The 27135-nt window shown below is 43.6% G+C and overlaps 1 protein-coding gene across 2 annotated transcripts in view; it reads left to right on the plus strand.

The window, feature by feature from the left end:
- The window catches only part of wnt10a (wingless-type MMTV integration site family, member 10a), a 39976-nt gene extending 14227 nt beyond the window's left edge, over positions 1-25749 (plus strand). Inside the window, exons 3-5 of one of the 2 annotated variants that reach the window (XR_013965471.1) lie at positions 1096-1469; positions 22152-22987; positions 23023-25749. Coding sequence is in view for 1 of the 2 variants with exons in the window: in XM_080784957.1 (XP_080641083.1) it covers positions 1096-1469; positions 22152-22733 (956 nt within the window). In the remaining variant the exon portion in view is untranslated. Of the gene's footprint in view, positions 1-1095; positions 1470-22151 lie in introns of both variants that reach the window. The other variant, XM_080784957.1, reaches the window with a different exon arrangement.
- The last annotated feature ends 1386 nt before the right edge of the window (positions 25750-27135 follow it).

Raw genomic sequence — 27135 nt, forward strand, 5'->3', positions numbered from 1 at the left:
CTGACAATGTAAACATGGTTTACATTTTTAAGGCCTTAAGTGTCCTCAAATATAGAGGGCTAAAATGTCCTCAAATATAATTTTTCATCAAACCTTTTTGACGAAATAGCCATGACCACATTGGTAATTGGTGGTCTAAGGACCTGGACCACCAATTGCGTTGCAAAGTCTTGACCTATCAGGACATTCCAATGCATCGGAACCATAAATCTTGCATCGGTCGGGCTCTAATCCTGCATTCTGGTTCAATTCTTATGTCACCTCTCAGGAAGGTGTTTGTAATCTGTAAAGCAACAGTGGAGCCGTATAATTAAAGAGGGAGGATTCGTAGTGATCCCTCGGGGCAAATGAATGACTCTGCATTGACCCAGCAGAATATAACCTACTGGTAGACGGGCTGCTCATGTGGGGAGGATGAGCTGGGGGGACACGTTAGTGCTTAAGGGTCTTGCTCAGGGACACTTCCACACTTGCATTGGATGAGCAAGCCTAGATCATAGATATGATCATGGATTTTGCGTCATATGGCAGCCAAGTCTTTTTGTAGACGATTGAGACAATTTTGAGCACTTGTGACGTTAATCGTTTGCAAGCCAAGTCTATGGACCTTAATGTTTGTTTAGTTTACTAAATGATGACGTAAGACGCCATGTGGCCGATATAAATACAAGTGTGATTTTTGAGTCGTGCAACCACTCCTATAGACAGCTATGTGTGTGGCTGTGTCCCTGGGTCTGCCCCTGTGTCCCTGGGTCTGTCCCTGTGTCACAGTGTCCCTGTGTCCCTGGCTGTGTCCAAGCACAAAAATACACTGTTGCACAACCTAACACACAGACACAGACACATACAGGCCAAGGAGGAGGGCTTGTACAGTACAGTACAGTACAGTACAGTACAGTACAGTACAGTACAGTACAGTACAGTACAGTACAGTACCACTCACTTCAGATTTTTAAGTAACATCCCTGCCCGATGTCTTTTACTCGTCTCAGATTCAGATGGATATAGGAACAAATCTCGCCCACCATGCACCTTCATAATCCTTCACAACCCCTTTTCCTCTTCCTCTTATCTCCTGTGACCGCCGCCAACAAGGTTTCCGAGAGAGTGCCTTCGCGTACGCCATCGCGGCGGCCGGCGTGGTCCACGCCGTGGCCAACGCCTGCTCCATGGGCAAGCTGAAGGCGTGCGGCTGCGACGAGAACCGGCGCGGCGACGAGGAGGCCTTCCGCATCAAGCTGCATCGTCTGCAGGTGGAGGCCATCCACCGGGGGAAGGGCATGGTGCACGGCGTCATGGAGCACTTCCCCGCCGAGCTGCCGGGGCCCCAGGACTCCTGGGAGTGGGGCGGCTGCAGCCCTGACGTGGAGTTCGGCGAGAAGTTTTCAAGGGACTTCTTGGACGCCCGCGAGACCAACAAGGACATCCACGCCCGCATGAGGCTGCACAATAACAAGGTTGGGAGGCAGGTGAGTGCGGAGGGGGAGTGAGGAGTAGAATCTGGGGGGGGGGGGGGCACATATTTAATTTTACTCAGGCGTCCCTACCTGACCAAAATAGCCAATCTAATATCCAGATATCCACTCTATACACTCACAGTGCAATGCAATATGACACATTGTGAGCTTGTAGATCACATATTAAGATTTTCATGTGATCATGGAAATGCTATCTGTAGCATTTCCGAGAGAAAACTCTGACTAATTTTCAATTCAGTCCATTCATGAAGTCATGTCATTAGCAAATAACTTACAGTGTCCATCTATCTATAAATGCGCCAAGTCTCTGTATGTACTGTACTTACTGTACGTCTGTAATCCACCCAACTCGGGAACCGTTCGCCCCACCGATTCCACACACCCACAGTGATGACATCACAATGATGTTCTGCCATCACAATGTTGTTCTGACATCACAATGCTGTTCTGACATCACAATGCTGTTCTGATGTTCTGACATCACCATGATGCGCAACCTCGCCCTTTATTAGCCATTATTGATCACACCTGATCACCCCCAAATGGGCACAGCTGTTCTAGTTATTGGATAAAGTCTGTAAAGGGAAAAAACACATTTCTACCTGGTCTGCCTGCCTGCCTGCATGATATGCAGTATGGTAGATATATTATTCTACTACTCTACAGTATGCAGCAGAGAATAGATGTACTGACGATAACTGCTCTACCACTGAACTGTTCACTGTTCTGCTTGATTTCTCCCAAGGAGAAAGGTTTGGAACAATTTGGTGTTACGAGTGGAAGATAGATGTAGGTTCAAGCTGTTGTACAATGACCATGCACTGTAGAGGGAAAGATATATTTACTGTAAAGCAGGTGGAGAGTGTGGGTGACTTCAGGGCCCGTGGGCCAATGCTCACGTCATAATGAGCAAACACAGTCTCTTTATTGGCTCAATCCACACCAGCCTGTCATTATTACATCCTGATTTAATGTGTTTGGCCTGTGCAAGAGTGAAGTGTGTGTGTGTGTGTGTGTGTGTGTGTGTGTGTGTGTGTGTGTGTGTGTGTGTGTGTGTGTGTGTGTGTGTGTGTGTGTGTGTGTGTGTGTGTGTGTGTGTGTGTGTGTGTGTGTGTGTGTGTGTGTGTGTGTGTGTGTGTGTGTGTGTGTGTGTGTGTGTGTGTGTGTGTGTGTGTGTGTGTGTGTGTGTGTGTGTGTGTGTGTGTGTCTAAGCTCCCCAGGCTGTTACCAGTTCTTACTTGACAGTTGAAGAATTGCAGAATAATAACAGAATGCAGTCTTATGTTATATGAGCATTATTAGAATCAAAACATGAGTTAATTTGGCTGCGCTGATCCATGTTACTGTAAAATGTTGAGAGGGCAGCCAGTGCTGATCGCTGAAGGGGTGCATACAATGTCTGCTGAGTCACTCTTGCCACAGTGCCTGGATATGCATATATACATCTAATTTCACCCAATCATTAAATGCCCTGCTTTAAATCGAGATGGGTTTGTTGCAGAGGTCACCACCATACCTCTTATCTAATCAAGCGTCTTGTTTGCTATTTATGCATGCTCAATTTCATCAACTTAACAGCTCTTCAGAGGGAGCTTCTGTTCTCCACTATACAGTATGTTTCACATGGACAATTGAAGGGAGATTGTGCATATAGCCAATATAAATCACAAGCTCATTGAGTATCTGACCAGTCGCACACAATGTTTGCATTGGTGTCTCTGCGGTGATATCAGGTTATTTAGAAAATGTTGGAGATGCAAGAACTGCAAGAACAAACTTCAGGCACTGTGTTTGCTCTTCAATAATGTAATTTTGTACTGTATTTTTCTGTTCATTATAAGGATGATCTTTAAATGTTACATTCCTATGGGACAGAAGGGGCTCACAGTCACAACTCACTTTTAATGCTCCAACTTCAGCAGCAAACGACTAGTAGCAAACGTTTTAACCGTGTATCACTGGTACTATTTAAAGTCACCCTGTTTAACATAAACCCTGCCTGTGATTTGTGATTTGTAACTCAATTATTAAATGAACTTATTATGACCTTACACCAACTAATAATTGGCTGTAGGAGCCAGGTATATTTTCCATTTGGTTACATAAATGTGTACCCTCTGTCCCTCTCAGAGTTAAATGAATACAGAGGATTTCACTGTGTAGGCTATTTACCCCCTTGGGCAATGGAAGAGAAAGATGTAAATGACAGTGATAAGCCCTGATGGCTTCCAGCACTGTGGTGGAACACACTGTAAATTGCTCATTGTTCACTGCTTCCTCCAGTGTAATTTGGGCCTGTATCTGTCCATCAGTTTACTTCTGGTTTCCTTGATTATGCAGACATAACACAAATGTAGAGCCGAGTCACCCAAGCCCAGCAGCGCAACATATCCCAGCAGCAGTACTAGTACCAGCAAGTAGTCATAGTACTGGCAGTTGTATTAGTAGCACCACCAGTAACAGGGCTTCGCAGCCAGTTCGTCTGTGACAGTGACCTGTCCGCCTCATTCTCCTGGATGCTATATTATCACTCACCTTTGTTAACTTACACCCCCCCTCTCCCCCACTCTACAGTCACAGAGGAGGAGCTGAACTCCTGTCCAATGTGCCAGGGGAGATTGTACTTCCACACACTGGCCATGATGTTCAGGGCAGGTATTTGAAGTCACTGACTTCTTTCGTTGCGGTGCCTCCTGTTGCAATTTAGAAGTGGATGGTGATAAGCTAGGTTTTCTTGGCATTAGCCCCAAAACCTGCTTTGGCACCCTCTGGCTCCTCTCTGGCCAAGAGCTCTGGTGCCTGCTCCACATGGCCAGATAGCAGGCAGATGTCATCTGCATAGTCTACAGGTCTAGGACAACATGGAGTCTTAATGTATTTGCGTACCACACGTGCTGTTTACATTCCGGACAAGTAAAGTATTCAGTCCTAGATGCTACTTAAGTCCTAGATACAGTAATAGCAGTAGTAGCAGCAGCAGCAGCAGTAGTTGTGGTACTGTAACAGTAGTATATTAGTATAGTTGCAGTAATAGTTGTAATAATAGGAGCAGCAGCACTTCTTCTACTACTACTACTACTACTACTACTACTACTACTAATAATTGCTGCTGCTTCAAGTTCTACTACTACTTTTACTACTATAGCAAATAGTACCAGGTAGCAGTAGTACCAGAAGTTGTTGGTATAGATTTCAAGGAACATGGTTGATGGTTATGCTGAATGGAAATCAATCTTTGATGGGTGATTAGTTTAATATTAGGATGGAGGGAGGTATTCTTCTGTCAGTTGAAGTGTGACGACACATATTGTATCAATAAGCCTAAAGAATAACAAGGTGTTGCTTATCTTACTGACACTGTTTATGGCAGGCGTTATTTCAATGACACGCTGATATATGATGTTAAACGATTCTCCGTCATAAAAATCTGAATTGACTGAACGTTGGCAGAGAAGGACTCCTTTTGATCAACAGTTTCTGACAGAATTTGTGCGGTGTCAAGAGAGTTTCATGGTGCAGGCCACTTCTCTCTGCTGGTTTTGCCAAGAATTAGTGGTTGGCACCAGTATCTGATTATGTGTGAGAAGAAAACACATTAGCCAGTGGGATGTGTCTTCAAACTGTCAGGCTTTGACGTACAAGACAAGACATGGAAAGCAGTAGATGTGATGTGAGTTGAAACAAAAACTTCCAGAACAAGTTTATTTAGGCTACTGTGCTACAGGAAACATTCAGCCCTTGTGCAAGGTCACGATCATAGTTCTAGGATATGTGTTGATATGATGCTTATAGGTTAATGTTTGGAGCACTGAGTGAAAGCAATTGTTCCAGTTGAGAACCGCAATAGTAGCCTACTTCCCAGAAATGCCAGGTGCTGAAAAAAGTAGGCATGTAAGGATCGATTTATTAAAACATTAATAAATAAATTTAAAACAAATATATATATATATATATATATATATATATTTTTTTTTTTAGGGGGGCTAGTGTGTGATATGAAATGTGAGCTGTAATCATATTCCATCATATTCACGTGCTTTTGGAGAGAAATGAGACAGACTCTATGCAGTCACTTTAGAGGCCTGCAGAGGGGAGCTGTATGTGTCTCTGACACAGGTGATGGTCGTTATTGATGCTCATTAATACATCAAGGAAGGCAATTATGTTTCTGCACTGTCAAATAGGTCTATCCTAAGATGCCATCAAAGAAAAGAAGAAATGTTAACTCGAGCTAGGTTTAAACATGAAAGCATGTTTACAGTTGTTGCACAGAAAATAAGTAATTTTACATGAAAAGAAATGCTACTTTTGCAATGTAGTTAAATAAAAATTGTGAAAAAAGCTTGGGGGGAAGATAAATAATTTGTCTGGAAAATAATTGTTGAAAATATCGCGAAAAATCGTATCGTGAACCTCATATCGTGATACGTATCGTATTGTGAGTTGAGTGTATCGTTACATGCCTAGAAAAAAGGAAATATAAACAAAGCCAACAACTTTATTTTAATTTACAGTTACATTTGTCCTAAGATTTGCAGTTTAGGGTTGACACAAAAATCTATATGTATTTATTTTATTGTATTTTTTTGTTAGAAACAGCGTTTTTATTCCTAGCCTACTAGCCAAGCATAGCTGTTTTCTCCTCTGGACAGCCATAGGGTATCTTTCTAACAAGACAAACTTTGATCTTTCTGACCCAAGGTTTTGATCTTTGACTCAAGGTCATTGGCTACATCAAGGAAACAACCTATTCTTCAGGAAGTATTGTGCATGCCATATGTGCCCAGGGTGACTGATGTCCCTAACCTTCTCCTCTTGTGTTGTGAGATGACCGGTGATGACCTTGGCCAGAGGTCAAAAGTGAAGCACCAATGGACCTCTGTCTGTCTTACCTATCTGACGGATCAGCTTACACCTAATTTCTGTCAGACAAAAACAACAAAAATTACATATCCAGGATGTTGTCTGTAATGAAGGAGAAAATTTGATATATTTTCTTTTGGTAGGAACGTCATTCTAACTGGCCACAGAGAGGACCAAATCTGGAGTAACAAGGTTTTTATACATGACTGCAGTGAGTGATGTTACTCTGACTACAGGGCCCGTCTACGTTGTCACAGCCCACCACAGGCTGTGTATCACCACTCTTAATGAGCCTGCACGCACAATGAAACAATCACGGTCTGGAAATGTAATACACAGTAAGGCATAGAGAGACTAATGGAGAGAGGGGGGGGGCAGAGAGATAGAGCAAGAAAAAGAGAGAACACAGTATGACTCATTACAGAGCTGTTACAGAACACCACGCACCTTGATGACTTCAAACGACTTAGAAAACCTCAACAAACCCTTTCTAAGACCTCATACGCATACACGTGTGTGTGTGTGTGTGTGTGTGGGGGGGAGGTCCGCATGCAAACAGACATTATATGTACACACTATGCACACACAGCCCCCAGAATCAAGCAGAAAACACTGACAGGTGGGGCCTCAAAATAATGCCTCCCCTCCCCTCCGAGTCTCCCTATCTCTCTCCCTGTCTTTCCTCCCACCGACCCACCACCACCTCTATCCCTCTACACCCCCCCCCCCCCTTTCAGAGAAGCAGTCTTTAAGCAGAGGAATGTGGTGGTTTTTTAGCGGGGTGTGCATGTCGCCTCATGCCCACCCCGGGGTTCTCACGATGTCCCGTCTTGTTTTTAGCCCTAATTAGTGGCTGCTGGCAGTTTGGAAACAGATGTTTAAAACCCTGCAAAAGATTTTAGACTTCAAACACCGGGGGCGGAAAGTAGAAAGAGATTCGCCCTTCCTTCCCTCCCTCCCTCCATCCCTCCCTCCCCCCTCCCTCCACTATTTCTTCTTCTACTCCTCCTGTAGTAGTATAGACTTTGCCAGACACGTTTATCGTAGATTCGCATGTGACCAATGGTGGAAGAAGTACTGGAAAAAGATAGGAAGTAGAAATCATAATTCCACATTTTACTTGGGTAAAAGTACAAAGATTCTGGCAGCTAATACAAACATTTTATGTGGTCAATTCAAGTATATATTTTATTGTTATGCGCTATAATTGAAGATTTAAATTATTTACTTTGACAACCTGCATCTCCTGTTCGTCAGTTATAGTTAGTCACCCCACGCCTCCATATTTGGTCACGCCTCGTGACATCACACCTCCATATATGGTTACGCCTCGTGACATCACACCTCGTGACACGTTATGCCACCATATATGGCCATCTCCATATATGAAGATCACAACACTGACCTCATCTAACCCTGGATACATGGAGAAGACTGGATCATCACCTAGATTTGCATATATGGAGCCGGCCAGCAACTCTACATTTGACCTCAAACCCTCAGAGAGCTGACCTGTCCTGACATGTCAGAACAGGTCCTTCCCCACCCGTCCTTCCTGTTCTAACATTCCATATGTTGATCTGACCTCATCAAACCCTGTACACTCAAGACACACTCCATATATGGCCAGTACAGAATTCATTCCATAATGTTGATCTGACCTCCCATGCTAGCCAGTCTGCCGTCTGCCGTCACCCAGGCGGATGCGTGCCCTTTAGGGCGAGGTTGTGTGCACTCAGGGTGACTTAACTTTGGAAAAATAAATCAAGACACAGCTTTACTCATACATTTTAGGTACAGTATATGTTATGTCATCAGAACACATTCATTTTGGGACAGAATAGGCTGAATGACTATGTTGATGTTAATCTTTTTACTCTGTAGTACTGTTTATTCTCACTGTTCATGTTTGCAACTATAGGCCCACAGTAACGTTTACACTAGAGCACACGTGGGTGACTCCGAAGTAACTGGTTTACTGTCAGTGTTTAAGATCTGTGGACATGATGGTTGAATGATTAACTGTTCGTTCGTTCATAATCAACTGGCTACAAACTAGGCACTTTCATGTGTTGACTCTGGCTCTCATTCCCTGTGTGGCTGTTTTTGCTTCTTCACGTGCGTGCCTCTGTGGTGACTCTTGTGATCAGCATCGTTCTCGATAAAGACCTGGTGTGAAGTAACTAAACTAATGACATTTAGTTAAGTACTGTACTCTTACAGTAGGCTACTACACTTTTGAGGTACTCTACTTGAGTATTATCAATTTCCTACTCCCTTCCCATTGCATCAGAACTGCAGACTCACTCCCAATCTTCAGCCGTAGTCTGAATCTGAAAGCCCACCTCTTCATACGCCATCTTAGCTCGTAGCACTTGCCGTAGCACTTGCACTAGTCTCGACAACCATACAGGCGTAAGCAAAGGCTCAACTAATGTAATTTAGACAGCCTTTTATGTACTGTAGACATAGCACTCTTTAGTGTGTATATGCATAGTTTCATTATGTAGATATGTTAGATGGTTAAGTTCTTAGCTTACGTATGATTCTGTATGACCATGTGGTGTTGCTTATCGCTCTGGATTGAGAGCGTCTGCTAAATACCTAAATTGTAATTGTAGCATACATCTCGGATTCCAAATATTGTACTTTTACTCCACTACATTTCTTTGAAAACTTTAGTTAGTTACTTTGTAGGTTTTGATTATTATTACAAAACATACATGAACCACTTCATTTCGGCCATTTGAAAATAACCGATCTACAAGCTAGCCAGCCCATAGAGCCCCATTGTGAACCCGGACATGTTGAGTACACCAATGTTTTATGTTATAAATGTTTAGTATGGGTCCCCAGTATGTAGAAACTGCTGGATGATAACTTGCATATGTTGAGCAATTTTCAGAATTGGCATAGTATGTGACCATACCATTAACAACCTATAGAATTTTTTTTAAAATGTCATCATGCTTTATGTAGCATGTGACGTGTCAAACTAGGGGGTGTTCATGATGCTGAATCTATTCCAAGCATTAATTTTGCAAATAAACACTCATTGGGCTAAAAATAGTGGGTTTTTTTTGGCAAAACTAATGCCTGGAATGGATTCGGCATCATGAAAACACCCTAGTTTGACACATGCTACATGAAGCATTTTTTTAATATTTTGCCTTCTATAGGTTGTTAATGGTATGGTCACATATTATGCCAATTATGAAAATTGCTCAACATATGCAAGTCAGCATCTGGCAGTTTCTACATGCTGGGGACCCATACTAAACATTTATAACATAAAATGTTGGTGTATTCAGCATGTCCGGGTTCACATTCTGGCTACTAGACTAAATGTTGGTGTTGATGGTGAGAGGAAAACATGTACAGCAGTTAATAAGAGCGGTTTGAGCAGCATGGCTACATGTTTACAGTACAGTGGCTGCTGCTAACACGGGAACACTTCAGCGCCCCAGTAAATTACTTCACTAGCAGTTTTTTTCCCTCTTCGCTGAGATCAATCATTAGAGACGTACACCTCAAAACAGATGCCTGGCTCTGTTTCCTGACTTCGTGTAGATAATGCTAAGAGCCGTGCCAGGGCACTGTTGAATCCTGTCAGTTCATTAGGCAGGTGATGACAATGCTAGCTGTGCAGCAGTTTGCCGTGAGATTGGCAAACGCCTTCCTCTGTGGTAATTATAACTCATCAGGGGCCGTTTTGAACGGTCTGAAGGGGGAGGGTGGTATTGATTTTTGGCAGGATAGTCCATTCCGATTATAATTCTTTCCTCAAAATGAGAGTGGCAGTTTGGCAACTGAGACGTACAGCGTAAGGGAGACACTAATAAGACATGATAAGATAAGATGATCTTTTATTGATGCCGGTGGGGGAAATAATTCAGGTGTCGTAGCAGCAACAGCAGTAAAATGTGAAACGGGATGGGTACAGGTACGAATAGAGAGGAGTAAAGATGAAATACTTTTCATAAACTTGAATTTAACATGTACAGTATATATATATATATATATATATATATATATATACTGGTCTATGGATATACAGTATGAACGCAACAATGAGACATGTCTCTTCTAAACCATGTGACTTCTCATAGAAAAATGAATTGAAGCTGTTTTGTCACCCCCTCTCCCCCGAGAACAATCATGAGATAATTGTTTTCCATGTGTGAGTTCAGGCTTGGAGAACCAGTGTACATACCAGTTGTCCATGTGCTAGTTGGGCAGAGTCAGTTCATTAATCTCAAATTGTCATACTGTCTGGGCATCAGGCAAAAGGAATCTTGTGGTTGGATTGATTCAGACATCTCTCAGCCGTAATACTGTACACACCACTTTTCGCTAACTGTGCATGTGTGTGCACACATCACTGTGATCAGCTTTTCACCGGGGCTTAGACCGTTCATTTCGTTTTTCTTTTAATACTTTAATTTAAGCCTGAGTGTGCACAGTGTCCATATGTCATGCAGGCTGACAACTGACTGTCTGACAACCATTTTCAATTAATGTTCCATCATCTACAGCAGCCAAACATTTGGCACTAGAAAGGTGTCATGTAAACTTTGAATGAATGAATGAATTTCAATTTATAATTCAAACTGCGGAAAGTGTATTGACCTCAGCCCTGCCACTCACTGCTGAGAGAAATACAAGGTATACGAGCTTCCACGAAATTATGAATGCTGATGTGTATAGGCTACAGTAGGTAGTGTTAGGTACTGTAGGTAGGTATTGTAGTATACCGAAAGCCCCATGCCAAGTGTGTTAAGACCTGCTGTTGCTTCACCAAAGCTCTCGGCACACAATGAAGTCATCTGAACAGAAATGGCGGTGATGCCAAAACCCCTCTCTGCTTAATTTAACTCTTGAGCAATCGCAAACCACGTTGGAGAGTCCATTCACAGCGACGCGTTGAGTCACAGCCCACACGAAAAGCCAAGTGTGTTTGATCAGAAATAGCAACATTAGTGTGGGGTTAACTTCTGTGCTCGTCAGAGGGCACCTCACATCATCATCAGTGGTGTGCGTGTGCAGCGTTCCACAGCCCTGACGGCAGGGTTCCATAACCACTTACAGCAGTGGTTCTCAACCTGTGGGCCAGCCAGGCCCAGTGGTGGGCTAGCCAGGCCCAGTGGTGGGCCATTGGCCCATTGGTTATTGCACATGGACCCCCGAATAATTGGCAAAACAATTGATACAATATTAGTATCAATGTTCTTAATGATAATTAAAACATTGATACTAATATAATTAATGTAAAATAATGCATCCGTGTGAACTGAGCGGTGCAGTGTGTGCGCGTGTGCGTGTGTGCGCATGTGTGTGTTTAGGCTGCTCAACAGTGCCACTTTAGGTCACCCAGCAGTATTGCAGCTGTTCATACTCCAAACATACGTACACAGACACACGCGGCCAGTCTTGAAAAGTCACCGTATTGTTTCGTTAAAACCTTCAAGGTTTGAGTTTTCATTGTTATACAAATAAAATGGTAACTAGTAAAGTAAAGTATGCTGCGGAACACAATCGATGGATTGAACATTTAAAATATGTGCACAAGTGCTGAAATCTTTACCATTGAGCTTATAGAGCCGGCCACACACACACACACACACACACACACACACACACACACACACACACACACACACACACACACACACACACACAGAACAAAATAGTATATTGTAACATACAGTACAGTGAGCACACTGTGCCTCAAACAGACACGCACATACCATCACACAAACACCAGCTTCATAGTAAAAGCTCAGCAGGTGGAAGTGGTTATGTTGGTAATAACATTTTATTAGAGGCTTTAAATGAGATCTGTGGACATTGTGTACAATTAACAGAGTAAATGCTCTGCACACATTCATAAACATGCGCGCGTGTGCGCGCACACACACACGCACGTGGACCAAAACTTGGATATTTTGTTGTCGAATTCTCCAATTGTGTAAACGTCTTGTAAAGGAAATAATGCAGATCTATGTTTAACAATAATGTAACTATTGAGAGCGTAAAATTAAACCATCTGGACCCGTTCTGGACCATGCATTTGGTTTCATTTTACACTCAAGAGTTAAAGAGGGGTCCATTTGGTTACCAACTCTCCATCATTTAGCTGGGGACCACCTGGAATCCCTTCAAGGACAACCGGTGGTCCCCGGCCCACTGGTTGAAAACCACTACTGTAGTGCTGTGGACAATTGTGATTGTTTGTGATTGTTCAGTGCTGTAGACAATTGTGATTGTTTGTGATTGTTCAGTCAGTTATTATACTTGATTGTTGCGCATGCGTGCGTGCATGTGCCGTGTGTGTGTGTCTGTCTGTCTGTGTGTGTTTAACTGCTCTTTTGATGCAAGGCGTTTGATTTGTTTAAAGTGATGTCTGGGCTTAATGTGCTGCAGTGGGATTTGTTTGTGTGCTTTGATATCGCCCTGGCTTTCTGCTTGGCTTTAATGGTCCTTCAGTAGATGCTCTTTGAACCGATAAACACAAGGCAGCACGGCGGCCGAGGCCGTTGTTTACCGAGGAGAAGGGTCGATCACGGGGCAGATAGACATTAGACGCACATTCCTCCACAACTATCTGGTGATGATGATGACGACGACATTAGGGTTAGGCAGTGTTGTACTGCATATCGTCAAAGTCGGGTGGACCGTGAGTCCAAAACGGATCCAATGTAATATTAATACATTGGAGTTTGCGTGTACTGAGAGCTTGTGACTAATTATTAGTCTTACACAAGCCATTTATAATGTAGCGTAGCCTACTTTATAAAACCCACAGGCACACTAAACCAAATTTTTTACGTTATTTCTTTATTTCTTTATTTTTATCAGGGACAGTGCACATTAATCAACATGTCAGTTTTTACATCTGTGTGAATGAGCCAGAGTTGGCCAGAAGCAAATTTTCACCTGTGTAGTCCCTGAGCATGCTGTTAGAAAGTGCTGATAAAACTATACATGCATAAGCAGACAGACTTCAGATTCGAGTACACAGTTGTTCCTTAGATTAACATTGCTTTTAAATCATGATGCTTTGTATGGTCCCGTTAATATTTACCTTCCAGCAATATATTAAAAAGATGCATCATTATCAGTCCTCTGCATGAGAGTATTATTAAGGCTATAGATAATTTTCAATATGATGGCAGTTATTTGCAGAATACATTATTTTCCCCCAGCCCAACAGCTCTGAAGATATCCTGAATGTTGACCTTATCTTTCACATAGGTTGGCACTAAGGGTTGCCCACCTGCCCCTGGCAGGTAAATAAAACTTTGGGTCAGGTGGAGTTTGCTTTCAGATTTCCCGACCAAGCAAGTGCTCGTTTGAGAGCGGACGCAACCGTCAATAAACACAACAGCAGATGTCTGTCTAAACACCTGAACGTGGCCAGAGCGCTCCGTCTTCTGGACTGGGCTGTTGAATGTGATATAAGAGCACTGTTTGCCTATATGTGCTGTTCACTGTTGCTACACTTATTGTGTGTACCAGAGAAAGAAAAGAAAAATTGAGATATAAGGTTTCTGCCGTATACTGACTGTACAGCAACAATATACTGTAGTACAGTAACAAGGACTGGGATTGTGTTTGCTGTTTGTTTGTAAATCTGTGTTTAACCAAAGGCACTTGAACGCTAGCGTCCCTATGCTGGGGGCAAACATTTGTTGGAAAAAACAGATCCACAAGCTCACAACATGTTGCGTTGCGGCGCATTGTCAGCTTGTAGATGTGATGTTTTATGTTGATTAAAAAAAGGAGCTGACCTATTGAGCCCTGTGTGTATACTGTACTGTATCCATGTATGTATGCTGTACTGGTGTCCATACTGATGATACTGTATGTCCATTGTCCACCTGTCCATCCATAGCTATAGCTAATACTGCAGATCTGCTGTGATCGCATTGTGAGTTTGTACATATATGTACATTCAGCAATATCCGCTGAATGTCCTCCTCAGAATTGGGCCACTGTGGTTCAACTACAGTAAGTGGTTAAAGCAGAGTTTGGTGTGTAAACCTAAACAGTTGACAGCATACATTGAGCAGCACAATGACATAGAAATATCCTACAGAGCAGGGATTCTCAGTTTTCTATAAGGGTTGTACATGTGGGGTCCCCAGCTAAATTAGTTAATTTCACATAAACTGTTTTAGGGTTAATTTTTCCCTCTCCCTCTGGCCCTGTCTCTCGCGCTCACTCGCTACCTTGCTCTCTCCCACGCTGCAAGTTTCACCGATTTCCTGTTAAAATGTGCGGTATTGGGAGGTAAAGGGGGGACACTTTATTGTGAAGGGACGACCGGATGAGGAGAGTTGTTACTGCATAATTGTCGAACAAACAGTCAAAACTATTTGTATCAATATGAGTTACATTTTTAAATATGCACACTTTCAAACGATGCACAAGCAACACGTGTATGGGGCCTCATGTTTGGTCTTGAAACGGGCCTCCAGATCCCTAAGGCCGCCCCTACGGGCTGGGATAGTTTTTCAGTCTTGTGGTGCATGAGTGAGTGTACACTAGTAATGACCTGTATTGCCAGCCATGTGGTTATCAAAAAATAACGCATTATGAGGAAGCCAATTTTAACTCCTCACACTGCATTGTTTTCCTACTCCATTCTTTGAGCTCCACTCTGCTGTCTGCTGGCTGCCGTTTCCCTCTGCTCTACTGTACAACACAGCCTACGGTCTTGAATCTGCCACCAATATGTCTTATTTGATCTCTGTCTGGGGTTGTTTTACAGACGCCTCTGTCTCACTCTATAAGCCAATTAAAACACACCAGATGTGTGTTTCTAACTGCGGTCCGCCAATGAATTTGGAGGCCATTACATCCTGTTAGTGTAAGTACAGTGTAAGTAAGGAGACATGTGTACTGACTGGATAGCAGACGACAGCGGTTGTTTTCTTCAGGGACCCACGGTTTCAAAGACATTTGTTTTTGTTGTTATTTTATTCTCAAGGCCCAACATTATTGTGTGGGTTATATATTGGTGATGCTTGCTTTAAAGAAAAAATACTAACATGCTAGCCTACAGTGATTTACTCTCTCCACCAACTTACATTGCAGGGATTTCTATGGCTCGCCTAATTGGTTCCTGCATTCTTTGGTTCGAATCCAGTCTCTGACGAGCATTAAAAACACACCACTTCAGATTTGATTCCGTTGTCTGAATGAACAACAATGAAACTAATAAATAGCTCCATAAATTAGGTTCGCAGCTGACGCGTCCGCTCCGAAAATAGGTTAGTTGTAGGATATCTGCGTACATCACATTTCACATTGCCAAGAGCATCATAGTCAATGACAGGTCAGATAAAATGACTGATTATAATCTAATCTGTGGTTCATAGTGGTGCCTGTGTTGACTGAGCCTAGATAGAGTATCAGCCCTGTAACGCAGGTGATTGGCAGTGAGACGCACACACACACACACACACACACACACACACACACACACACACACACACACACACACACACACACGCTTTGTGTCTGTGGGAGGCGGATCGGGACAGTAGAGAGCTAATCTGATGATCGTCTTCTCCTCCTTGTGTTGTCGTCCCCTCTCTGCTGATCCTCTCCCCCACTTCTCTTTGGCGCTGCCTCTCCTTCTCTTTTCATCCCGCCCCGCCCACCGACACTCCTCCTCCAGCTCCCTCTCGGTGTCCCGAGGGCATGTTGTCAAAGATCTGAATCCTGGTTCCTGTTCCACAGGGCAACAATAAATCACAGCTGCATCGCTCTGTCTCTCATCAGCTACAGTAGTCGGACGTGTACCACGCACCAACATATTTCGTTTTACACATGCATGCACATGAATGCATGCATGGTCACACACGCACCTGTCTGTCTGTCTGTCTGTCTGTCTGTCTGTCTGTCTGTCTGTCTGTCTGTCTGTCTGTCTGTCTGTCTGTCTGTCTGTCTGTCTGTCTGTCTGTCTGCCTGTCTGCCTGCCTGCCTGCCTGCCTGTGTCCTTGGTATTCACCACCATAGCCTCAGGTGTGCATAAGACGGAAAAGGAATGATCCAGACAATCAGACTCTCTTATCAGATCACCGACCGACCCACAAACCAAACAGATTGTTAAGCCGGATTTACGCGTCGGTGACAAAGTTCCGCTTTTGTCGCTCAACAATTTTTTTTTTTTAATGATTTAATGATGTTTTTAGCTGATTGTTGGGCTATAAATATGTTATTTCTGTGAGTGACACTTTGCTGCCGAAGCATCCATCAGGATTTAGAGAGACTCAGTAACAGAAGGGCCTACAGTTTCACCGTGCTGGAGTCATTCTTTGTCAAGTGATGTTAATAATACAGCTTTCCCTTCTTGTTAGATTCCTGCGACATTCAATAGCAAAATGCATCTGAACTCACCAACAATTGTCTGTATTTTGTTGAGATGCATCAACTCACTCAAAAATGGTAGTCCTGGCCTATACGTTTAGAAACATTGAGCAATCCTCACATTCTTGTTCAATATACACATCTATTATTTTGCCACCTTCTGCTGTGACCTACAGCACTGGTTCCAAAACAGTTAGTTGGGAGCCATTTGTGGGTCGCGGACATATTTTTATGGGTCATACATTGTCATACATTAAAAAACAAATGTTTAAGAAGTAGTGAAAATCTAAATAGCCAATCTACTGTACAAGCTCATAGAGCTGCTATTTTCACTAGTTTCACAACATTCTACTTTTAAATTGTGAAAATGTCCTGTCTGCCTGCATCCATCTCCGCATGTGGGTACTTGGCCAATCAATCAGCACATGGGCAATGAGAATTGGCATAAGCAAATTTCAGCTGATTATTAGTATTTTTGGCAAGTCTGTGCAGGCTTGTGGCATCCACATTACCGGAAGTCTGCACATGGTTGGGGCACACGCATCCCTGTGTGTGTGTGTGTGTGTGTGTGTGTGTGTGTGTGTGTGTGTGTGTGTGTGTGTGTGTGTGTGTGTGTGTGTGTGTGTGTGTGTGTGTGTGTGTGTGTGTGTGCCTTTAGTTTTTTCCATTTTGTACAAAATGTTCACCAAGTTTGTCAGATAGACAGGCACTTCCCATGTCACATTGACAGGCCACTTCTGATATAGCAAGAGCAGACAGCTCCCCAATATCCTTTTGACTAAAGCGCTGGTTTCTACCTGTTTGGCTTACAACTTGCTTGTCAAACGGCAAGATGTTTAATACACATCCGCACTGGAACTCACCTGGAAGCATGTATTCTTGTCAAGGCTTTTTGGTAGATTGATAACCTTTCCTCATTGTGAGCTGTCAGAACTGAGGCAGCATAGCCCACAGGGGGGGTCGCTGCTTTTGATAGTGGATATATTATTTCCTTATGGGGAATGTAGACTGTCTGATATGTTTGACATGTTTGGTGATATCGCAAAATCACAATTTAGTTAAGAATGTATGTTAGGTGTGGCAGCCTGCCTTTTTAAAATTAAACAATAAACAGTTCTACAAGCACACCACATCACAATTAGGGATGTCCCGATATCGGAAAAGTATCGGTATTGGCCATTTTTTGGTGATATCGGATCATATCGTTATTGGCAAATATGCCAGTCTAACCACAGATCCGACACAGTGGTAAGGGGTTGACTATGGCATGTAAATAAAATGTTGAGTTTGCTTTTGAGTTGCTCAAACTGCAAGTGAGGAGTTTTATTATCATGAATATTATTCTCTGGTATCTGTATTTGGTATTCGGCATCGGCTAACACAGAAATTGTGGTATCGGGATCGGATTGAGAATGAAAAAAGGGAAATGGGGAAATCCCTAATCACAATGCGACAAATTGTGAGCTTATGTTGGCTATCTTTGTTATTTGTCATACAAATACTGTAAAGGGCTTAAGTGGTTAAGACGTTTCTTTTTTGTTCAAATCAAACCCTGAAGTTAGCCAAAAACAAATTTCACACCCTACCATTAACATAATCAAAGGATAGTGTTAGTAGTTTTAGGCACTATCCACTTTGTTACACAAGCAGCAGCTTTTCAGAAACAATGGCTTCAAAGCTGTGCCTGTAGATGCTTATTTACTTTCACAGTTTGTAATATCCCAGGTTCATTAGATTTATCTGAATCTGTCGATATGAACGCGCATCTTAAGCGATAACTCACTTAATACCTAATGTTAAGTAGCGTGTCATCCTTTGAAGCTGCGATCCAGTTGATGAGAATGCACTCTGAAAACTCTGCCGCAGTATGGATGCAATTATGTCGCCCGGTTCAGTTTGTGTCTTTAAGGTTTAAGTGGGTTAGAGAGTTTCATGATTACAGGCCGCGCTGTGTGTTTAAGGTCACCAGGTTTGTGATTCTGGGGCTACGCTAGACCTCATGTAAAAACTGAGCCTAACACTGCAATCTGAAGTCGATGGAAGTGCTGCATGTGGAATTATGGAAAACGTGAGGTTTACAAACAAAACTTAAAGCCTTGAACTTTTGAATACTGATCACAGCTTCGCTTAGGTTCCCTCTCCACTTTCTCAAAAACAGAAGAAGCTTGTTTATGAAAAACATGGACATATGAAACAGCTCGTCTAGAATGGGCCACGGTGTTCAAAATATATGTTGTGGGAAAAGTTAAATCATGTCCTGCAGATTGTTTGCAGTTGTTATCTTTTCCCCTGTTAGCAGCTACTTAAAAGTAAGAAAGTTGCATTGCAAATGTATTGAGCAAGACCAAGAACTTCAGTGTTCCATGTTCACAAGTCACAATATTTCTTTCATCTGAACCTGACGTGTATTCCTAGGTGTTCAACCAACCACTGTATGAAAAAGTAGTAACATAAACATATCATTACAAATATAAACATATGTTTACACACAGCCTATAAACACGTAATTTCATAACCCATAAAGATGCATTTGCTTGCATAATCTATAAATATATATTTACGCTAAAACTTTAAACACGTATCCGCACGACCCCTGACTCCGTCCAGGGCGATGACGCATGGCTGTTCTAATTAGAGCCACCGCAACTTTCCCTCCTCCGCAGGCCTTGCGACGGTGGTCTCGTCGCTCATGAGCGATATAGTTGTTAGCTTTGGCTCTGCGGGAAACAGGAGTGCTTTTTCTCGTTTCTCCTCGTTCTTGTACTCCTTGGCTTCCAAATGGATGAGTCAGGTGCCCTCATTTATCTCTCTCTTCCACCACTCAACTCATTCATGCTCCGGAACGAGGGAGTGCCCTTCTTCTTCTTCTTCTTCTCCTCTCTCTCTCTCTCTCTCTCTCTCTCTCTCTCTCTCTCTCTCTCTCCCTCCCTTCTCTCGTTCTGCATGGGCTGTTGACTTGGGAACACCCACAGCATGGCGGATGCTGAAACAGACCCTGGCAGCACGCAAGCCAAGCCTGCTTAACTATTCACCAATGTGGTTGTGTCCCCCCCCCCCCCCTCCCCTGCTGAGGAAGGAGGCGAGGAGGATGAGGCGTGGAGAGGTATCTGTTTTATGGCACTGCCCCAAACCTTGGGTTTGGAGAAGGGAGCAAGTGAATTGTCTCGCTCGGTGGAACCATGACAGGTCGCTCGCTTCGTTTTTATTCTCCCTTTTTTTCCCCGGAGCTCTCCTCCCTGTCCTCTTCCACTGTTCCTATCATCCTCCCTGTCCTCTTCCACTGTTCCTATCATCCTCCCTGTCCTCTTCCACTGTTCCTATCATCCTCCCTGTCCTCTTCCACTGTTCCTATCATCCTCCCTTCATCGGTCGCTCTCTATATGGATCAGAACCTAGTTAAATAATGGAAAGGGCTCCGCTCTGTTCCCGTTGCCACACGGGGGGAACAGACGTGCTTCACCGTCTGAAGCAGGATGGCAAAAAACAGGCTATGAAATATGCGCACACAGATGCGCGCACAGATGCGCGCACGCATCCACACACTCTAATGTTGTACATTGCATGCACAGACATGGGTTGATGCACACAAAGTATTTTGCAAGCCATTGTCGCGCATCGAAAATAGCTGATCTCCAAGCTCATGGACACCAATGTGAGCTGGTATAGCATGCTATTTGCATGCTCGAAGCGCAGCCAAGTGTTAATAAGGCAAGTAGAGTACACACATGCATGAACATTCTGTACATGGGCGGCGGACACATGCATGCACATTGCACAGGCACATGCATACACATACAGTAGCCATGTGTACTGTGCATGCACATGCACCACTCCTAACTGTACAGTACGCTGCACTTGAATGCGACACCTGATCCCTTCTGTTTACATTTTGACAGCGAAAGGTTTGACTTATCTCCACAAATTTGACATATGTCACCCATCTCTCACTTCCGCCATATCTCTGTAGGGCAGATGCTGTGGGATCCGCCTTGTGTGTGTGTGTGTGTGTGTGTGTGTGTGTGTGTGTGTGTGTGTGTGTGTGGTAGCACATGTGCTGTACTTGTCTGTCTGGATGTGTTTGAACATGTGTGTGTGTGGGTATGTGTATATGTGCATGTGTGTGCGTGCGCGTGCCAGTGTACGTGTGTGACTGCATGTGTGCGCACACCTGCATGTGTATGCGCCCTGTATGCACATTTGTGCATGCATGCTTTTGCGCCTGTGTATGTGTGTGTGTGGGTGCGTGCGTGCGTGCGTGCGCGTGCCAGTGTGCGTGCGTGTGTGCACGTACATCTGTGTGCGTGCATGCTTGCTGATAGGGGCGGCAGTGGCAGCAGCATCTGTCAGTACTCTGGGTGGCCTGGTGTTCCTGTTGGTAATTGGATCTTAAAGTTTAGAACTGGCGATGACAGATGAACACACACTAACACACACACCTACACATACACACACACATACACACACACACACACACACACACACACACACACACGCACACACACAAAAAACATGCGTGTGCCTGCCACATGCACTCACACACACACACACGGCCTCCATGGAAGGCATTGTTGCACAGGACGGACAAGGCTTACGGCGTGTGGGAGTCACATCCGCTGACGTGTGTGTGTGTGTGTGTGTGTGTGTGTGTGTGTGTGTGTGTGTGTGTGTTGCATTGCTGTAAAGTGCATAGGGAAGTCTCAGAATGTGGGCGGGAGACATCCTCTAATGGGACGTGTGTGTTTTTTTGTTGTGTATATGCCAGGAGTTATCATACATCTCAAGCATAACTTAAAATGCCACTCTGCATGTGGGTGGGCAGTGCTTGGGGTCATTACTCAAATGGCCAAAGGTGAATGATGGGCCTACTGTAACTGTACTTGTTTAGGTGATTCATAAGTGTAACCTGAGATGGGTATCCATGACAAACGAACGGCCGCAGAGACCAGGAGGCCACCTGGCTTATTTGGTGATGGACCAAGGTTTCTTGAGTCCATGCCATGAGTCATTCACAGCACAGCTTGTAGGTTCAAACATCCTGGGACTGATGGTCATTTCTAAGAATCGTGTCGTGTCGAATGCTGCGCGTTGCATCAAAGCTTGTCTTGGGCAGTGTGTGCGTGCGTCATCCTTTTGAAATGAACCACTGAAGCCTGATTCATGCTCATGCTGATTCATCGGTGTCGCGTGGCAAAAATGACAGATCTACGAGAACTCGTTCTGAGTTTGTGGATCAGCTATTTCCAAAACGGATCAGGTTGAAAGTGTTTAAACTTGCAGATGATTAAATCTTTCTCAATTGTTTTCCCTTCTCCCCCTCTATCTCCGCTACCTCTTTCTTTCCTACCGACTCTCCACACCCTCCACCATCTCTCTCTCTGTGTGTGTGTGTCTCTCTCTCTCTCTCTCTCTCTCTCTCTCTCTCTGTGGGGTTAGGTGGTGCTGGACCACATGAGGAGGAAGTGCAAGTGCCACGGGACGTCGGGGAGCTGTCAGCTGAAGACCTGCTGGCGCGTCACGCCGGAGTTCCGCGTGGTCGGCTCGCTCCTCAAAGAGCGCTTCCACATCGCCACGCTCATCAGGGCTCACAACCGCAACACCGGCCAGCTGGACCACTCCCACCACCACAACAACCACCACAACAACCACCACAACAGCCACAACCACCACCATAACCACCATCACCGCCACCACCACCAGAACAACGACCACCACCACCACAACAACCACCACACGCACCACCACCGCCGGCGGCCCAGCAGCAGCGAGCTGGTGTACTTCGAGAAGTCGCCCGACTTCTGCGAGCGCGAGCTGGGCTCGGACTCGGCGGGCACGCAGGGCCGCATCTGCAACAAGACGAGCCCCGGCATGGACAACTGCGAGAGCCTGTGCTGCGGGCGGGGTCACAACATCCTGCAGCAGACGCGGAGCGAGCGCTGCAACTGCAAGTTCCACTGGTGCTGCTATGTGGTCTGCGAAGAGTGCAGGATAACGGAGTGGGTCAGCGTCTGTAAATGAAGAAACACATCAGATATAAGACTGGACTGTACATGATAAAGAAAAGAATTAGCTGTATTGTGATTTTTTTTTATGTGGGGAATGACTGAACTAATGTACCCCATAACTTTTCCTCTCTTTTTTTTGCAATGGACTGCTATTTTCTGTTAGTTGAACAGAAGAGCACGTGCTGAGGTTGAACCACTAGAGCCAGATATTATGTGCACGTTGGTAGAGAACCTTTGCACACGCAGCATGCATAAGAAACCCATCAAGTCAAGAGTGTGTTGGCATCCTGCCTCCTCTCAAGGTAAAGAGTGTGTTGGCATCCTGCCTCCTCTCAAGGTAAAGACAGATTCTAAGCTCCGGTTAGCTTACGAACTATGGTTCTAGACACAGAGCCATCACAGATTGGTGATGAATAACCATATATATAAAAAACAACAAAACACAAAAAAACAGAGCGTATTGCTCCAGAGCACACTATTAACGCGAGGAAGAGATGACACAGCATACTCTCACCTACACCCTGCTTTGCATAGTTTAAATACAAAGTGAGAGGAAGTTGAACGATTGAAGTCGAACAGGTCGGACAATTACCCTGAATTATAACAAACTCAAAAGATGTTTTTGCGTAGGACTGGAGATGTTGTGCGATTCAAGTTCAATGACCCCTCTAGCTGCATGCCACGCTTTCAAGTTGAAAGGTCAGAGTGTGGGGAGTCTGGGGACAGTGAAGCATACCTGGAGCAGTTAGCATTTCAGTGCCTTGCTCAGGGGCACTTTGGCTGTTTTGTGGTTACTATAAATGGAAGACCAACTACCAGTCACATTGTACATGCTTTTTTTTTTTTTGGATGGACCGCCTGGCTTCAGGTGTCTTGAAGGCCAAACTGCGACTCGGTATGACCTACGTTATCAGTGGACATTGTGTGTTATTTATGCGTATCCCTGTCAGTAACAAACTATGATGAAAAGCCAGAAAACCACAGACTGGACTACCTTCACGAAGCCCATGTCATGTTTCCTGACACAGACGGCACTAAAGCGTTAACCACTTAAACCCTAAACTTGGTTGACCGCAGTCCCTCCGGACTACCCGTGACTTTTCCGCTTTCGCTTCACATTCAATATCTTTGCTGAAAATTGCTGATCTACAAGCTCACAATGCATTATGAGCTTATATAGATTGGGATATTTTCAGATTCCCCCCCCCCCCCGGAATACAGATGCTGGGGGTTTGAGTGTTTAAGAAGCGTCAAAAGTGTCGTGCAGTAGCTATGGTGAAGCTCAGCTGAGTGACTGCAGTATAAACAAGAATGAAAAGGCAAGACTTTCAGAGAGTCAGTGCTGCTGGATTTGATCCCCCCCTCCCCCCTGTGGACGTGCCAATGGACATCACATTAAAACCACCTTCCAACCTGTGTCTCAATTTTGGGCATGCATTTATAAGCAATTTAGGTCATCTCCAAGCTCAGAGCGCGCTCCGGCGATGTGACACGTTTTCAGCTTGTGGATCGTCTCTTTTCTTCTCACGACATTTTTAAAGCATCTTAAGTGAAGCACTACCCTATCAAAAACTTTACAGTTGTTTAAAAACCACTGTTAGAATAGTTTGTACAGCTGTTTTGATGTGATTAATCCCCCCCCCCCCCCTCCTCAAAACACGCACACACACACACACACACACACACACACACACACACACACACACACACACACACACACACGCACGTCTGTTGACATTGTGTGTTGTCTCTTTTTGGCCAAATCCATTGTCTGTGTTGTGTGGTGCATTCTGTAGCCTAATGTAATGAGAGAAATGTCAAGAACATTATCTGAGACCTTGGTTCTCAGTTTAAGAAAATGTAATTGGTTTCATCATCAATATGGCCGTAGTGGCCTTGTGCATACTGTACAAACCCAATTTATTTAAATGTATATATATATATCTATATATATATATATAATGACGTACGCACGCACGCACGCACGCACGCACACACGCACACCTAATGATAATAAATTACAAGTGCCTCAGGAAAACTGAGTGCAATGAACAGGCTTTTCGCACTATAAACATGCTAAACTGTCCTCAATCAAAGTTGTGCGTGTGCGTGTGTGCGTGCACATGCAGCCCTGTAAGCTTCTAGTCATGTCTACATCATATCACATGCTTCACACCTTTGATGTGTGCATATCATGTCAGATGAGGAGCATGGGATGGGACATTTTCATTAGAGCCCGACCGCTAGGCCTATCGATAGACCAGCGATTACCCAAGTTTAGTCAAAAAGTAAATAAAACTTTCTAAACTTGCATTTGAATAACGTTCAACGTTTAACGATTTGAGAACATTTTACTTATCAAGAAAAATAAACACGTTCAACTTAATCTAAAGATTTTCCAGCTGCAAGATGCATGTGACATTCTAGATCTGTTATTTTATGCCTATATAATAACATGCCAAAAATAGGAACAACGGGTTGAGAGTGGTAGAAAAGAACTGAAAGAAATGAGACTCATAGACTGCATAATTGCTATACTGATGGCATGCCGTCAATAATAGTAAAATGATCCAGTATAATGGTCTGCTCATCATTCTGGCTCTAATTTTCATGTCAAGCTCAAGGTCTGCAGTACATGATGAAGTGGATATAGATGTCTACCCATGCACATTTTATCTTAAGACTGTTCTGTTTAATTTATTTAAAGCAAATGCTTCTCTGTGTTGAAAAGAAAACAAACCTGAAATGATGTCTGGTTTTCTGGCACAAATTATTTTCGATGCAGATTAGTAGTTTGCACATTGCAGCAATTGTCTTCAGGAGAACTTTGGGGGATATCAGCCATATGCATTTTGTCCAATTTGTAATGTATGTATGTATAGATGTATATGTATGTATGTCTTTTTTATGTTTTAATATGGCTATTTAAGTTATTTTATTTTTGTGGATAACTTAATATTTGTAAAACAATAAAGAAAGATCATAATATTGAAAGGGACCTAATGTGACTAAATAATAAAATACATGAAAGCAGCTCATTTGGTAAAGAGACATAAATAGTTTGTCTTTTTTTCACAGCTCGTTAACGTGGGAAATATGAACCTTGGTTTTATGTAACTTACTGTGCTAGGCCATAAAGAAACACTAGCAGCATGTGTTTAAGAAATGATTCATCTTCTACACTGTTGATTTGTCTACACCGTTTTTGTCTTTTGATGTTGGTTCCATATACTGTAGGTGAGGACTTTGTTGGCCTTTATGTTAAACCATGTTCAAGCCACGACAATTTACCGCAAGTCAGGTCAGGATAAGACCATACATAGAATAGTAGCCACTAACCAGCATTGAGAGGGTATCCCCAGACCCTTTCATTCCAGTTGACAACTTGCTGCTTGCGTGCAGGGAGAAACCCTGACTCACTGATGAATTCTGTGCCCCACAGGGCTCGTGATGAAGTCACCAAGTCAGGTGTAAAGAGAGTGCAAGATATATAAGCTTTCAGAGTAAACAGATGTGGCAATAAATAGAAAGGCACTATTTAGAGTCTTGTGCTCCAATAGCTGAATGTGACGTTCATATTGAAAGGAAAGTGAACACTCCCTTTGCTCCTTCGCTACATTAGTCTATATTTGTACATGATGTCTATATTGCGTTTGATGAGCTTAATAGCAAGGGCACAGGAAAAACTCTGAGTTGAAATAACACCAGCTGTCATCCCAAAAATATTTTAGAAATCTGTAAATTTCTATAAAGATCTATAATATTCAATAATCTCACTATATTAAAAAAAATAGGGCTTAAGTGTAAAACTCTGTTGGCCTGTGTTGTGTGCAGAATAGAGAGTGCTGTTGACCGTGTGTGTGTGTGTGTGTGTGTGTGTGTGTGTGTGTGTGCGCGCGTGTGAGAGACAGAGAGAGAGAAAGAGAGAGAGAGAGTGTGTGCACGCGCCTGCATGCATGCGTGCATGTTTTGACGACTGCTTGCTTGCATGACATGCAGTTTTATCAACCTGCCCAGGTTCCTCAGGGCTCTTCCCTCGCTTCATCGACGGTAGGCATCAACAGCAGCCAAGTTCAACTGATCTTCTCTCTCTTAAATAAACAACAACGGCGTCATAAATTAATCAAAACATTGTGTAAGCTGATTTCCCATGCACTTCCTCGCTTATTTTCTTTTGAGTTGACCGCCATTGTCTCTCACCGGAGAAACATGGACAAACCAATCGTATATGCTATGCCGAGCCTGAAGAGGTATTATAATCCTTGATAAATACTAGTTTAATATCAGATGACAGGGAAGAAAGAACATCAATCTTTCTGAGAATAGCTTGGTGCCTGACTGTGAATATCAGAAAACACCAGGCCTGGACTTGTGTGTTGGATTTATTTGAAGAGTGGCTGTTATTTTGATAGAGA

This window comes from Protomyctophum bolini (genome assembly GCF_963924005.1).
Source record: "Protomyctophum bolini genome assembly, chromosome: 16".
NCBI classification, from domain to species: domain Eukaryota; kingdom Metazoa; phylum Chordata; class Actinopteri; order Myctophiformes; family Myctophidae; genus Protomyctophum; species Protomyctophum bolini.